Below are 16,188 nucleotides of genomic sequence, written 5' to 3'. Positions count from 1 at the left end.
GACAGGTCCACTTGTTACAATTCTGCCATCGGAAAGACTGAAAGAGAAAGTCAGGACGTTCATGGGTTTTGTACAGTGGGGAAGCAGACAGGGTTGTCCTGTTATGAAGCGTTCTTGGTATCTTTGGTTAGAAACAGGGAGCTTTGGGTCAATATTTATGTAGGTCCTAAAGCTAAGGACAGGTAAGAACTAGTTTAATTAGGATGTATAATCTAAAACATACCTATAAGAGAATGACAGAAACAAATTGCAGGAAGTACATTTAGTTTTTTTTATTAGGCTTATGATGAAAATTGTGAAGCTATAACGTCGGTCTTATTAACGCGAGTTAGCCAACGTAAATACGGTGTCACACATCGCACTACTCCGGACCGTGTGACACCAGCTCCGTCTGACACATGTGGAACTCTCGTCCCCAGCCGAGCGACTGACGGCTCGACTAGCCAATAGGCGGCTTGCGAGCCCGCCCGCGGACTAATGGGCGGAGAGAAGGCGGGGCGAATGGGCGGGCCTCACGCCGGAAAGAGGAAGTGTGTTGATGTGACAGGCCTCTCCGCTGCCCGGAAGCAAAGGGTGGGACCCTGCTGAAGAAGATGCGTAAATATTGTGTCTTCATGTGACGGTATCGTGCCTTTAAATCAACATTGATGTATCTTAGAGGCTCCTCACATTTTGCAGTTTTATAAAAAGCCTGAGCGATTAGACGTAATGTTCACCTGACACTTGACGCATAACCATTAAAGGCCATCGTAGGGTTTTAGGCTGCTGTCTGGTGAATATTATGAAGAATGTTTTTAGTTTTGAAGGAGGAATTTTACTTTAGGATTTGTTTTAAAATGTGGGACACGAGCATTTCTTCAGCCTCCGAGCTGCGAATGCAACCGATAATTGTGCTTAATGATTAGGTTGCAGTAAATTGTGTATTTTTTAATGGATCTAGTTTTTGCACGTGTCGTACGGTCAGTTCTGTTTATTTGAGAACATTTAAAATCTTAATTAAGGACATTGTTAAGCATTATTAAGGGCAGGTTAGACATGAAAAAGGAGCACTTTCACGTAATAGCTACACATGATTTCTTATTGTGTTACGTCTGTTTTTTCTAGAGGTTTGCATGTGATTTTTACTGAGGATGAATGCTGTTTCTTGGTATTGTCCTTGACATTTAAAATGCAGATAAGGTATCCTTCAAGTTGAGATATCATGACATGCATCAGATCAAAATTGAAGTGCCTTGTAGCTGTTAACTGATCTTTATACAAATGTCTAAATCAGATCCCTTTACCTGAAGGAACTGCATTCTAGGGAATTATCTGGGTAATAGCAGGATTCTATATGAGAGATAGGTGGAATGTGGGGGCTGTGGAGTGTATTGCTAACAAGAAGCTGAATTAGAAGAATTATGTAGGTGTTCAGGAACCTGTGACTTGATTCTGAAATGTTGCTTTTAATAGAACAGTACTCTGCGTATTATGTATAATACTCCTTTACTCTTTTCTATTGAAATGTAAGACATCTATATCTTGTGCTTTGTTTGCAGACTGATTAAATGTCCAAAAATGTTACCTATTTATGAATAAAGAAGTTATCAGCCAGAAGACCTAATGACAGATGTCCCAATGACAGGAGGTGTCGATACAGGAGCATTTTCAGTTCATTCAGACCATCCCTCTCAAGTATCTGGCCATGTGATCTCCGAGACCGAATTCTCCTGCCACTGCTGCTATGACATTCTGGTCAATCCAACCACACTGAACTGCGGACACAGTTTCTGTAGACACTGCCTGGCACTTTGGTGGGAGTCCTCCAGGAAACATGAATGTCCAGAATGCAGGGAGAAATGGGAGGGTTTTCCCAAGGTCAATATAGTGTTAAGGTAAGAGATTCCGGAAAATATTCCGCCAGTGATGACGGGAGACAGGGAACTATTCACTGTCGCTGATAAGAGGTGGCACTTTCGATGACATCGCTTTTGATTTTCAATAGACACCTGTGTTCATTCATTTTGCGGGTCGCTGATTTCTTACTTTTACAACTGTCAGATGAGAGCTTTCCCATGTTAGCAGAATCGATTGTAAATCGTTTCCTCTCTATGAGAAGTGGGCTATGAAAAGAGAAGTGTGAAGTGAGGGAAATAAGGACTGGGACTTTCCAGACGGGGCAGCCGAAGGTTTCTTAGGTGAAGAAGATCTCTGGATAAGTGAACCACAGCGATGACAATGTCATTCCTTTTCCTGTAGGGGTGCAGTTGAGAAGCTGTTTCCCGATGTGGTGCTTAAGCGGCGAGAGGAGATTCAGGTCAATCCCAGCGTCAGTCACGCTCTCCTTGCTTTCCAGAGATATGGGGATGAGCAGGCCGCCAGAGGCGTGGCAATGAGTGGGTCTCAGCCACAGGGAGGGGGCTTCTTCTCTGGGGTCCTCACCGCTCTCACCTGCGTGGCAGTGAGTATTCTCCCTTGTTGAACATGTGAGGACGGTCAATAAAGAGAAACCGCCTGCCGAACTAGGATATGAGGAAGACGTGCTCTAAAGCTGTGTTTCTGAGCCCCTCTGGGGTGCCTGACAGGTGGCTTCGGCAGGAGGTGTCATTTTAGTTTTTAATCGTCGGGAACTTTTAAAAACAATTTTGTAATGATTGTCTACGCGCCACAGTTCCAAGCTGCATTGTAAATACAGATGTGCAGGTGGACCTTTGGTGAGAGATTCAACTAAAGCTTAGCTAAAAAGTAAGCTTTTACATTTCTCAGTGGTTTTTCATGAAGGTCTATCTACCCCTCTGTTGGCAGTAAGAGTCGTCTTTTTGTTATTTCAGGTGGTGCTGCTGGTGTATCACTGGAGGAGCAGAGAAGAAGAACATGATCTTCTGGTTCATAAACCCGTTACGAAGTGGGCTGCCGAAGAGGTCCTCTTTTGGCTGGAACAGTTAGGACCCTGGGCTTCTCTTTATCAGGAAGGGTTCGTAAAAGAACAAGTTAATGGAAGGTGAGACATATACAGGTATTTTCACCCACAGGGGAGAATTGCTGGGATGTCAACTGATTGTTGCCCGTTATCTGAGACAGGCAAGAAATTACGGCTGTCTGAATAATCTGAATATCTCAACTGTGATTAGGTCAGAGATGAACATTAACTAAGTGACTACCAGGTCACCAGGATAACTTCCCGAGTCTGGAATTTTCCAGCTAAGTGGTGTTTACCCTTTGGTAGACACTGTATTTAGGTTATGTGCAGGAAGTCAGAAAATGGAAAATATACAGTACCAAGAGAGGAGAGGAAAAAGTCTGAAAGTTCTGGTGTTGCCTCAGTCTTTAAATTCTTTGTTGATTAACAGAAATCTAACAGTTTTTAGAAAACTGAAAGAACCAGTGTTTTACTGTGTTAATGGGGGAAAAAAGTTTTCTTTAGAAATCCAGCAAGCAGAGATTGTCTGTTGTTTGTTTGGCTGCTTTATTTCTATATGTGTAGTGATAGCAATCTAGAGCCAATGGCAGTGACCTAAAAACAGTACTAACTGGGGATGATCCCATGGTTAGTTATTGCTGAATATAATAACATCATTTTATTATACTAATGAACTAATATTCTCACTGTGTAAGGATTGTAAGCATCCTTTGCTGGACTGAAGTAGCAGGAATAGTAAAGAAAGGTGTCATCAGTATTACAGCTACTGATGCACATAGAGCCAGTAAATTAAAGGGCAACTGCAACACTATTTTGATATAATTACTGGAAGCTTTCAGCTATGCAGTATGTGTGTGGACACCAGCACGCCAGCACAATAGACAGAGTAGTAATGTAGTTCCATATTTATATATGAATATTATCTTACTGAACCTTAGAGCCCCCATCAGTTTGTATCTCATAAAAACAACAGCAGTGCTCAAAGAGGAAGTGCAGTTCCAGTTTTTCAGACTGGTAATTAAATCTGGGAAACAAAATAAATTCACTGACGTTATAGAAAAAAATAAAACATTTTGAATGAAGCACAGAATCGGGTACTTTGTGAAAGTACTGTAAGTCTCCATGTTGACGCAACTCTCATTCGATTTCCCGAATGCCTGAAGTCTGTTGAACTGAACTCCTCACGTGGAACGTCACATGAAGTTGCTTGGATTTATAACATTGTAAATATTATATTTTTGTTTTGTCTGCAGTTTTTTTTGTAATACAAATTTCTGTGTCATGAAACTATTATCAACTAATCTTTCTACAACCACATTTTTTATAAATTAATTTTCATTTTGCTTGTTCTTACCTGACAAATGGAGGTCTTCAGTATGAATTTTTTTCTGCTCAAGGTAATGACAGGCCTGACTAGAATTAAACCTATTCTATCTCTCTTATAACTTAATGTCCTCCTTAATATAATAAAATTCACTGTGGAAGACGTTTAGGGCATGTAAGAGTCACATTTATTTGAATTGTGAGGGTTAGGGTTAGGGTTAGCATGAACTACCGCTACCACTGCAGTGTAATATCTTTTTCATTTTTAGACTTTTGATTATGCTGGGAGATGAAGAGATTTCTAAGCCTCCTTATAATATTGAGAACCACACGCATCGAAAGGCTGTGCTAGCTGAGCTGGACCGTGTGAAAGCACTGGGAGTTAAACCTCCACAGAACCTCTGGGAATACAAGGTATGGATTTCCACATCCCGCTACATTTTACCGCCTGCATATTGATTACTGTAGGTGCCAGCCTTTAATTCTGCGACCGCTGATCTTTAATATGCTGGCCTTACTGCGGCACACCACATCCAGCAGTTTCTTGAAGGATGCCAAAGTGTCAGCTTCAACAACAGGCTGAATAGCATATTCTGCACCCTGATTCCTGTTCTATGTGCGCCTGTACTTCCCTGTAGTTTCCATTATGTCCTGCAGTTGATGTGTCACTGTTCATCCTGAAGAATGGACTAGTTTGGCTGTGTCAAGGCCTTTGAACAATAGGATTCAGAATACCTGGCTCAGGCCCCTGTTACTCTGCTCTGTCCAGGAGGAAAAAGATCCACCATAAACAGTATTACCCCAGGAGTTGCCCAGTGTTGAATTTGATCTCAATCTCTTCTTTGAATTGTATTTCCCCCTTCTGTAATTTTTGCTAAACCTCCTATTTTGATCAACTAGCCCAGGTGAAAATAAAAATACTATAATACTATGTATACTGGACACTAGTATATAAATCAGCATCAGTATAAATTAGCAGGAGTAGACGAGTTCTCCTCTTGTGAGCTCTACCTCATTCCTTCCTAGTCTCCCCTTTTCTTTTATTATAAACTACTTTTAGACTCCAGTTTCAGAGATTTAAAGTGTTGCCCAAAATGGAAATATTTTTTTCTTAAAGGCACAGATGCTGCTTGTGCTGAATACTGTTGATCTGTTCTTTCAGGCAGTGAACGTTGGCAAGTCATTGTTCTTGTTGTATGCGTTGAAGAGCTCCCCTCGTCTCACAATGCTGTACCTGTACCTGTTTGATTACACTGAAACTTTCCTGCCCTTCATGCACACCTGCTGCCCTGGTGGTAAGGAAAACACTGAGGGAGACGACATCTTGACCAAACCTTTGGTAAGGCAGGGCAGTGGGACGTGGGATTGAAAAAAACTACTCATCTTTCAAGTGTGCAGATGTCTTTCCCGATACCTTTCCAGGATTGCTGTATTGCTGATTGTGAAAGGAATAATGAATTGAATTCTGCTAATGTTCTGCTTATCCATGTTGCAAGTTGAAGATTTTTATCAAAAGTCTTATTTGCTATTAAAAATTAATACATGGGCAGATTTTTTGGTGTTAGAGCACACTTTGTATAGAGCGTCTGTTGATCATGTCAATCAGATGGGTGGCAAACCAACTACAGACTCCAATAGCAAAAAAATACTCCCCACCCCATGCACTAGAAATGTATATACTGTATACAGTACATGCAGAGTTTAAAAATAATCTGTGGTTGATGTACCTTAATGCCAAAGATCTTGGTGTGTTTGTCTCTTCCTCCCCGCAGCTGGGAGATCCTGGCTGGAAGCAGTGGACAGAATTCGTAGTGAAATACTCAGTGCTGCCGTACCAGCTGATAGTCGGGTTTGCATGGGACTGGCTCTCTGTTCACTACTGGACGTCCCGGTTCGTCATTGTGAACGCCATGCTGTTGTCAGTGCTGGAGGCTTTCGCGCTCTGGCGGCTGTGGTCGCGAGCAGAGTTAAGGTAATGCCGTCCCGTGGTGACTCTGGCGTAGTTGAGGCCTGTGATGATTATTTCTCAATGAGGTGGGGGGGCTTGCCGGTGGGTGTCCTGTAAGGGTGGGCGGCAGAGCCGCCCCAGGCTCCAGCGGGATTATTCCTGTCAGGACACAGGGGCCCTAAAGCTCCAGGAAGCCGTGGCAGGAGCCGGGATCCTCTGGACTGGTGCCGCGAGAGTTGTGGGTTTGAGTCTGGGCCATGTCACTGCGCTCTCCAAGCGCACGGCTGGCACACCCCTTCTCGTGCCCGCTGCGAGGCCTATTCCAAACTCAGACCGCGGCGATTCCAAAAAAGACAAGCACGACGAGATGTTAAAAGGTGCAGACAGCTGGCGACACATTCGATGGATATGTAGCATAACTGGCAGTTCCAAATTTACGACAAAAATCTGTGAAGAAAATATCATGATTCCGTTTTTTTTTTCCTTTCATGCTAGGACTCTTCCTCAGAAAATGTGGAGCCACTTCTGGAAAGTGTCTACACAGGGATTTGTCGTGGCTATTTTCTGGCCCATGATTCCACAGTTTGTCTGCAACTGCTTGTTTTACTGGGCCTTGTACTTCAGCCCAATCATAAACATCGATCTTGTGGTACAACACGTACTACATCGGGAGACATAAGTGCCACCAGCCGAGCTTTAAATCCTTATGGTTGAAGGAGTGTAATAGAGTTTCAAAATACAATATTTATATGTGGAAACCTATTTCTGGTTTCTTTGCCACTTTATCAGCCAACATGCTTAGAGCATCTCTTTATAAAGAAAAAAGGGTAATCTTTCATTGGCTTCAGACTGTTCTAATGGCAGCTGTTCAGACTTGTGTGAAACTAAACGAGTAAAGACTGCAATTCTTAGCAATGTGAATCGCAGTTCAGATGAAGTTTAGATGCTGACCTCTTGGATCGGGTCTCATTTTAAGGGACTCAATATCATATACACAGGGAGACCAATTAATTTAAATCTTCTGTGAATAAATGATCATCTTTCACATTATAAGCAAATAAATGTTTACTTTAACGTTATTGTTAATTTTAGAGTTAAAATATCTATTCCACAGATGGCCTTTGAGACTATTGAAAGAAGATATAGCATTTTACCACTTTCAGTTGAATACCATTTATCAAAAGGGATCATCCCTAATGATTTTCAATGCAGTGTTTCATTCATGTCTTTATCTCTAATAGCAATTTTTTATGATTCAGTATTAAGGGCTGTCATTGTATGCATTTGATCGGCTGGACTTTTAACATACAAGTTGTAAATTTTGTGATCTTCATTTCAGTTCCTTTGAGGGGAATACATGCTTTATTTTTACACGTGATTACATTTGCACTTAAGTACTGATAGAACTGTGACTTATGCATGTATACCTTTTCAGTCTATGAAATTAATTTCAGAAAATAAATATAAAACTGTGCAAATGAATATTTCATTTAATATTTTGTTTTTGAAAATGATTGAAGTTTGTGAAGTACAACACCAAAAAGAATCCTAAACCTTTGCAACACTTTGTTTTATAAGGCTTGTACAGTCCTGCTTCTGGTGACCCCAGTGTCTTCTGGGATTCACTGCAGCTGGACTTTCAGCTAATTGAGCTCAAGTTGTTTTTGTCTTTAGTGTTTTTATGTGAAATAAATCCAGTACTTGCACCAATAAAAACAATTCAAAAGCGGAATTGGTAATTTAGTCAATTAGAAGCTCAAATTAAATAAGCATGAGATCAGTTGGAACAAAAATCCAGACACTTGAAACCCTGTCATAGCACAGCTGTAACCTAAGTGTAGTGTGGGATCTACTTTAGTAAACGCAAAACAATTCCTGTTTATTTAATAAATTATTCTTTAGGGAATTGCTGAATCATGCAGCATGTAGCAGCTCAAACAATTACTGTATTTAAACTTATGAACAAAAGTTACATGTGTAAACTGTACCTGAATTTAGATATTTAAGGAGATCGGTTTTAAAAAGAAGTCAGAATTAACAGCAAGTATGCAATTAATTTTATCAGCAAATTGGGCATCAGCTCACACTCTGTCAGCAGGACATTTATACAGTATATGTAGTATAAGAAATTCTTTTACCACCAATTAATAGCATGTTATACAGAAAAGAAAAATAATCATAATGCAAATGTTGTATTACAAAATAAAGTTCTGTTCAGTTTTTTCCCCATATCTCAACAGCATCTACCCTTCTTGCAGACTGAAACTAGTAATAACTGCATGTTGGCTGTTCAAATCCACAGAGGAAGTCGGGCCACACGGCGTACTTTGGTATGTAGGGAGCTTTGCGTAAGCACTCAGCAGCTTCTCTGTCACACCTGCACAGTGTTCTTTCACATTTGTTCTTCAAAGATTCTGAAATGGCAGGGAAAGGCAATACGAAGTTTCATTACACTCCCGTAAGTGACAAGGCGTTTGTTGAATGTTTGCGATTTAAGGATGCCATACAAAATCTAACATGTAAAGAAGTTAAGACAACAGACTGTCAAAACATGACCAACCTTGGCTGTGGCAACATACCGTGTTTAAAGTGCTAGTGTGGCTTTTCCAAAAGCCTCTTCCTCAGATTGAGTTTTTGTTTCGAGACTTTGATTAGAGCTTAAAGTGGGTTTCAATGTAAAAATGTTAATTGTGGTCTTAATGTCCACAGCTTGTACTATATTACAAACACTGTCACTATAGTATATTTAGTATTTTCAAATGACTGCACTATTATTTTGAGAAATAATACATGCTGTCCTAGACATTAATGTTGGTAATAGAAGATGTATACATAATGCATCTGCAACTCAGAATATATTTGTATTTATGAGCCAGTCTTGATAACTGTATGCATCCTAACATGAGAAAGATTATTTAAAAAATAATGCACTGTGCTGTAATGCATCAAATGCAAAATAACTCGATACCTTATCCAGAAACTACGTACCACAGTCAGCAGCCCTGTTCTCACAGGTCCACTGGTACTTGTCTGTCTTTGACTGACAGCCAGCTTTTTCAGCTTTATCATAGCAACAGTCATGTTTGTGGCAGCACCTCGACACAAACGGAAAAACATGTCATGCAGTTATTACCTGGAAGAGTTTAAAGCTGTTTGACTTAAAAAGACAGGTGTCACATTCGCTTTATGTAAACAAAAGGCTTTCTAATACTTTAGTAGTTCAGGTGGGTAGCTGCGTCAGCATGCCTAGGCTGCAAAGGAACAAGTAATAAATTTATTCCATGCTGAAAAAAAAAGAAGAAAGAAAACACAATGTTTCTGCCTTGGAGCATTCTTCAGGTGTGAGAATTATTCAAAAAAACTATTCCATCATGAAGAAATGTAAGGAATAACTGTTTCTGATTAATCTCCTGGTCAGTTAGCCACACTTGGCATTGATGACTACCATCAGGATGGAACAGATTTTCTATGATGTTCAGAAGTGGCATCTTAATGACCAAGTCCAATGATTGCTCAAAAACATATCAGGAACTTTGAAATGTTTTCGGCTAAACTGTGCCTTTATACAGCTTTTTTCATGAGTTGTTCTGAAAGCCCCTTGGTCTTCATTGATGAATCTGTGCTTATTCTGAAATCATGTCAATCACTCTTACATGATTTGCTGAGCTTTCATAAATTATGTAGCACCTTAAATCTAAATGGGCATTAAAATTCATTCAGATTTGCTACAACAAATTGAATATTTATGCAATCAATCATTTTCAATTTTTCTTTCATATTGACTGCTTTCTATTTGTAGAGCAGGTTGTGTATGTTGTGTAGGTTGTGTATGTAACATTGCTACTTCAAAAGTGTAAGTAAAAACTGAAAGCAATGTGATTTTGTAAAGAAACGTATATTAGTCTTCCTGATTTTACAGTGTCTTCCCCTTCAAGTAGACATTTTGAAATATTTTAGTAGAAAAATATTTCATAAGTCTCAAACAAGGATCTTGCAAGCAAGACTTCAGTGCAGCTCATTGAGAATTGGGCTTAATCTCAGAAATGCCTTTTCTCAAACACATATCTTTTATTCTTTTGCTTTATGCCAGCTCTTAAAAAGTTTTGCAGAGGAATCCTTAAACACAGGAAGCCTGATTTTTAAAAAAAAGCTTTTTTACTTCAGAAAAAATAGCTTTTCAGCTCGCCCACACAAACCACAAATTGCCATTTTCTTTTCGGTGTGGAACTAGAACTATAGCTGAAATTCATGATAGCTATACTGGAATACTATACTCTTAATCAAAGAGGTAAGCAAGGATATTCTAGTGGAGATACAGAAAATCCCAGTTAAGCAGTAATTTAAAGAAAACTACATTTATGAAGAGCTACTGTTTACTAATTAAATACACACTTCACAGAAGCTGTAGTTTTAAAATGTAAATTATCATATAAGCCCTAAGAGAAATAGCCAACTATATCACATGTGAACAAGAGACATCAATTTTACCCCAGCCAGGTTAGATGCACCATATAAGCAGGTTATACTGAACTTAAAAGGAGGCAGCAAGCAAACCTCACAATCAAGTCACTACACTGCAATCATATTCACACCAAAGATTAATATTACCAAAGCAGTCATTACTGGAAAAGCTCTTGGGTGGTTTCACCTTGCCTCAGCCCAACAAAGGCCTCAGCATGCCTGGGAGATATTATAGTGTGTGTGTAACCACAGCTCACCTTCTGTCTCAGCCTCACTAGATCCTGGCCACAGCGCAGGGCCTGCTAGAGAGGTTCTTCACGCCTGTATACTGAGCTGCACTCTGTTTTATAAAGTATGAAATGAACAGATGTGTAACATGCAGTGTTTTTTATGTTGGTGCAAAAGTGTAAAATAATTATTAAAATAGAAGTCACACAAAACCCAAAACGTGAGCTTCAGTAATTGCAACATACATATTTAAAATGCAAGCAAATGGGTGGCTTTTCTATCATTAAGAACATGAAACGATGGCACATAAGAGGAGGCCTTTCAGTACATCTTACTTGTTTGGTAGCGAAAGGAGTCTGAAAAGTTCCCATTCTAAGGGAGAAGATATTGAAGCTACAGTATGTGTATATGGATACCATTCTCATTTCTGAAGCATTTTTTTCCATCCTAGTCTCTCATTATCATGTTGATTTTCTATAATAAAAGCTTCTTCCATCTACTATTTACTCAGAATATGGTTGTGATTAAATTTTGAACCAAAAAGGAAAAACTAATTATATACCTATCAACTGATGGTTTGCTTTGCGATGAGGGAACAGATCTCCTGCATACAGAAATCTTCATCAAGTCATGGTTTTGTGACTTGCCATTGCAGGTGGACTGAGGTTTTGAATTGGTCTGTGAATGTCGGCAATTGACCTTGCTTAAGAAAAATCAGTCATTTTGTGAACCACTAACTGGTAACTTGAAAATTGATTTTGATGAGAACAAGGAGTATGTGCATGTATATGTATTTGGCTATAGACGCATAAGCAGATCTTACTAATTGGATACCAAAATCCAGAGCTGATTCTAGCCCAGGGCCCTGACGTGTCCGTGTTGTGAACACGGGAAAGACCGTCTCTGTACACGGAGGTCCTCACACGGGGCCGGCTGGCCCTCGTCCCAGTCTGGAGGACTCGCGTCGGGCTTACCAGTCGGCTTTGTCCCTGGGCCAGCCTTGGCCTCCCAGGCCGCAGTAACAGCCGTACATGATGTAGGCGATAGCCGACCTCCCGGTGCTGCACTTGATTACCCCAGCGAGCTCCAGCAGTCCTCTCTTCCGAATGCTGTGGGAGGCGCCAGGAGAGGGCGAAACGCTACACACTGGGGGGAGAACAGAGGAGCAGACTGTGGTACAACTGTAATGAGCAATGAGATGTAAAGGAAATCCGATGCAGTATGCTACAAGATCTACTAAGGTCATATCCACGCGCATATATGGAGGACAAATGTAGGACGGGCTCAAAATGGACACAGAAGGGAGACAAGATGTGCGTTTTAACCATCGATACAGTGCTGTAATTGACTGAGGGATGAGTAAGGCTATGAAGTGAACTTGACATCTACTTTGTAAGAGTAAACAGTGAATGACCCGTTGCTGGAATAGAGCGACTCCTGTGAAAGGCCGGTTCCTGCATCAATGTGGAGGAGAAACTGGGAAAGTTGGGAGGGGAAGAAAGCACTCAGCATGACGGCGGGCGGCAACCAGACCAACAGCAGCTGTGATGGAGAAATCGAATAAGCGTGGCACGAACACTGCATTTACAACTTGGACAGCTCATGGGGAAAAAAAGGCTGCAGCACCAAAACCAGATCATATGGAACTGCAGTCGTGATCACGACTGGGAGACTCCCCAGTGACAGCAGCCAACGTGGAAAAGTCAGAAGACATCCATCACGGGTGGTTGAGAAAAATGCTTCACACACCATGGGAAATATAAGGTGAAAAAGGAAAAAGTCAGAGAAATGAAAGTTCAAAAGCTGCCTTCGCTGGGGCAGATTTCCAAACCGGACCAAGACCGAAGTCATGGAGTAAAACAGACCAAGGAAACGTCAGAACATCTGACATCTGATCAAAGTGTTAATCTAATGCACCGTGTTCTGAGGTGGGTTAACGAATAAATACTAAAACCCACCATTTAGGGCTGTTAATCCTGTAGAAAACTGCTCCATATAACCAACACCCATAACTTAAGACTCAGAAAAGCTTGAACGTAAACACCTGTTTAGATTAAAAAAAAACCGCACAGAGCAGCAATTAGATTGTTTTCTAGGTACGGACGCCGGAGCCGTACTTTTACTGTAGTAGTGACAGATCACACCTTGTGCGAAAGGTAAAGCAGCGCATTCATTCACCTCCTTGATCATCGGGATTGGGATATTCTACCTGTAGAAATCAAAATCAGATGAACTGTTGACAGAAAATACCACCATGCCTGAAATGTACATTAAACCATTAATGCATGAGTGGGGTTGTGCCACCAGATTGGATACATTTCCATATTCAATGTTTATAACAAGTAAATTCGTTGACGTCATTATAATACATCAAACCTCCGTCTCAACCTTTATCCCTGTCCACCACCTGATTGCAGAGTATTCAAACTCGGTGTTTGTTTCAGGCCCAACAAGCCCATCAGCTCTCTTCTTCTGCTTCAACCCTCAGCACCTGCAGCAATTCCTGTCGAGACACCACGACTTCAGGCAGTGTTTACTGATAAAAAGTGACAAAGTCAAGCAATATGCCACTTTAGGTAGTTAGAAAAGTTGCTTTTTTAAGAGCCCTGTGATATCAAGACAGTATTTATCAAATGTGCAAGTCCGGATTTAATGTGAGAGTTCTGTTTTAGAGAGACCAATAGGATATTCATCAACCCGCAGGTCCAAATCCAAAGTCTCCCTGCTGCACAGTAGTGACTGCAATCTCAACGTCAGAGACTCAGAAGTGAATGCACTTTTTCTTTGGCTTTCTTTTAATTGACTAGGAAATTGTTTTCAGAGTTCAGTGCTTCCCTCCTTCACCACCAGTAAAAACATTTTAAAATATGAAGGGCGTTGTCCGTGCCGCACGCAGAAGGCTGGCACTGTCTGGGTCAACTCGCGCCTGGCCGGGAATCCACCTGGAACAAGTTTACCTCTCCGACGCCGAGACCCTGAGAGACAGCCTGTGATTAACTAGAAGGATAGAAGGATTCTCGCAGCGCCATTGATTGCTCATTTCAAAGCCCAGCATTTCAGTTGATCATCTTAATAAAGATCACCTTAGACGTGCGTTTAGATTTACACCAGTTAATTGACAGTTAAACATCGAGTCAATACAGTAGGTTTCGAAAGAAAGAGGTGTCAATTACAATTACAGGAAATGCATAATTACAAAAAGAGGAATGTCAAACATAAAATTATAAAATTAAAACATGCATTGCAAAAATAAACCATTCCATATGTAATAAGTAAACAACGACATAACTCTGATGTTAAAATAGCATTCGGCTCACTATTAAGAAAGAACTGTCGTTTACTTTTAGAAAAAAAAGTTGCAAAACTTAAAAAAAACAAACAGGCTAAAGATACAGTATAAACCACAAAATAGTCTCCTCGCAAAGATTTTACGTTAAGTATCCTGGATATTAAAATCTCCAAGAATATATCGGTGTTAAACCTTAGTCACACATTCAGTGGGCAGACACATCACACCACCGCCTTATTCCAGCAATTACCATTCAAACACCCACACAGGAAAACTGCAAATTAGCAGTGGAGAAAACGTCACTGAGCAATTAAAATCAAATTCCCGTCTAAAACTAGCACAACACACTGCTTTAGTTTGTTATTCCATAACCTGTCACTTAGGAAAACGATGCTTTACAATATTGCTGAAATTTGCTCCACATACAGTAGCACGTAGTTCAGAAGAACGCGCCACCAAGAAACTTACAAGTGTAAAGACGCGACCTGAGAATTCATGTTCTCCCTAACTTGCCTGCAATCATGTAAATGAAAACAAGTCCATCTGAAGAACTGCTAAACACGCACAGTAGTTAAGGTGTCAAGATGCATCACCATGTTCACCCGGACTGGATACCGTGTGAGAAAACACCTTGTTTGATTGAGGACTTCCAGTCCTGTTGAACGGCGGTGTTGAGGTGTTGAAAGTCTGTTTACACGAAAAAGTAAAACAGTAAAAACGCATCAATGATCACAGTTTTGTCTTGAATACGTACCAGAGAGGAGGATCAGAAGAACATAAAACGTGGCCATGATAAATAAGTCCAGCTTATCCGAGGACACAGTAGAGAAGCCGGTCGGAGAGAAAGCAACCCCCTTTTATACGCCAACTGACAAGCATGCTCCGCTCAGAGGGTATTTAAATAAAGTCGTGCATAAGCCTCCCAAGCATCACTTCCTCACGGCTGACATAATCCCAGCTCGCTCAGCCTCCTCCAACAAGGACGGTTCCTTCACCGCCCCCAGCTAAAGCGAAGTTCAGGAATTACACGCGCAAACGGGGGACGTGTGCGGCACTCTCGCGCTGTCGCATGTTACTGTTATCATATTTTAATTTTCATTCAATTGCCTTTATAACCTTTTCGTAAGCAGTGCGTGTAAACATTTTATTTTCACGCACATTTACGTTCTAGTCTAAAGTGATAGAACCTAATTTGGTGATTTCCGTTTGAAGTAATTAGGTTGTCATGAACGCAGGTAGGTTTAATTAATGTCTAACTCCAGCAGGGGACTTCAGCCTTTGTCTTGGTAGAGCACCACACCAAAAGGCCTTTAAATCACCCATTTCTGGAGGACTGGAACAATTTAACTGTGGTCATTTAAACAGGGGGTGGATTAGACAAATGGTGTAGAAATCATTTGGAACAAAAAGCCCTGTGATGGACAGCTATCCCATCCCGGAGAGAGCGCAGAGATCGGCTCCGGCTCCGACCCTGAAGCTGATGAGGCCATGAGATAATGGACTGCTGGATGTGGAAAATATATCTGAATATTCTGTCCTCAAGAACCAGCCTTCTCTTCATTAAAACATCTGTCGTTGATCCATAGCTTAAACAAATGTTCCAAGTATTTAAGGAAGATGCAATGTTGGGTGACAGAAAAAAAAGTAGATTGGGGCTCTCCAGGACCAATCCAGGACCAGGAGTGGGAGATCTTTTTACTAGATATCAGCGGGATGGTGCATCTCAGTGTTCTCATTGCACATTGGACATTAATTGAGCTCTTCCTCATGACTAGATAGACCGAAACTAGTTTTCATTTGCTTTACAAAAAGGTTTTCCTTGAATTCACATAGACAGAGAACAGAAGGTATCCGATTTTTTAAAATAAAAAAGCGTATTTGTGCTACCATGTTTTTAACGTACTGTATACAGATGGCATGACCAAGAATGATGTTTTTAAACTATTTCTGAGGCCTACGGAAAAGCTCAATGTAAGAGGAAGAAGGCACGTGTCACAGTAATTACATCAAGTAACCCAGAACAAAATGTTTTTATTTATA

The 16,188-nt window shown here is 40.7% G+C and overlaps 2 protein-coding genes across 3 annotated transcripts in view; one reads left to right on the top strand and one right to left on the bottom strand.

The window, feature by feature from the left end:
• LOC102699240 (bifunctional apoptosis regulator) overlaps positions 1-7,652 on the top strand; it is a 51,388-nt gene extending 43,736 nt beyond the window's left edge. The window contains exons 2-9 of one of the 2 annotated variants that reach the window (XM_015359824.2): positions 420-622; positions 1,539-1,874; positions 2,239-2,440; positions 2,811-2,980; positions 4,492-4,636; positions 5,385-5,561; positions 5,995-6,194; positions 6,666-7,652. In XM_015359824.2, the coding sequence (XP_015215310.2) occupies positions 1,603-1,874; positions 2,239-2,440; positions 2,811-2,980; positions 4,492-4,636; positions 5,385-5,561; positions 5,995-6,194; positions 6,666-6,849 (1,350 nt within the window). In that variant the 5' untranslated portion in view covers positions 420-622; positions 1,539-1,602 and the 3' untranslated portion in view covers positions 6,850-7,652. Of the gene's footprint in view, positions 1-419; positions 623-648; positions 960-1,538; positions 1,875-2,238; positions 2,441-2,810; positions 2,981-4,491; positions 4,637-5,384; positions 5,562-5,994; positions 6,195-6,665 lie in introns of those variants that run through there. The other variant, XM_006636971.3, reaches the window with a different exon arrangement.
• A 552-nt stretch (positions 7,653-8,204) lies between these two features.
• Positions 8,205-15,077, bottom strand: pla2g10 (phospholipase A2 group X). The gene is made up of 4 exons (XM_015359828.2): positions 14,903-15,077; positions 11,834-12,005; positions 9,159-9,265; positions 8,205-8,584 (listed from the first exon to the last, which is right to left on the bottom strand). Exons 1-4 carry the CDS (start codon positions 14,937-14,939, stop codon positions 8,436-8,438), a joined length of 465 nt encoding a protein of 154 aa, XP_015215314.1. The 5' UTR covers positions 14,940-15,077; the 3' UTR covers positions 8,205-8,435.
• Between the last annotated feature and the right edge of the window lie 1,111 nt (positions 15,078-16,188).

The sequence above is a fragment of the Lepisosteus oculatus genome, chromosome 19 (genome assembly GCF_040954835.1).
Source record: "Lepisosteus oculatus isolate fLepOcu1 chromosome 19, fLepOcu1.hap2, whole genome shotgun sequence".
NCBI lineage: Eukaryota > Metazoa > Chordata > Actinopteri > Semionotiformes > Lepisosteidae > Lepisosteus > Lepisosteus oculatus.
The sequence above is the reverse complement of the archived record's forward strand: the minus strand, read 5'-3'. Positions and strand labels throughout refer to the sequence as shown.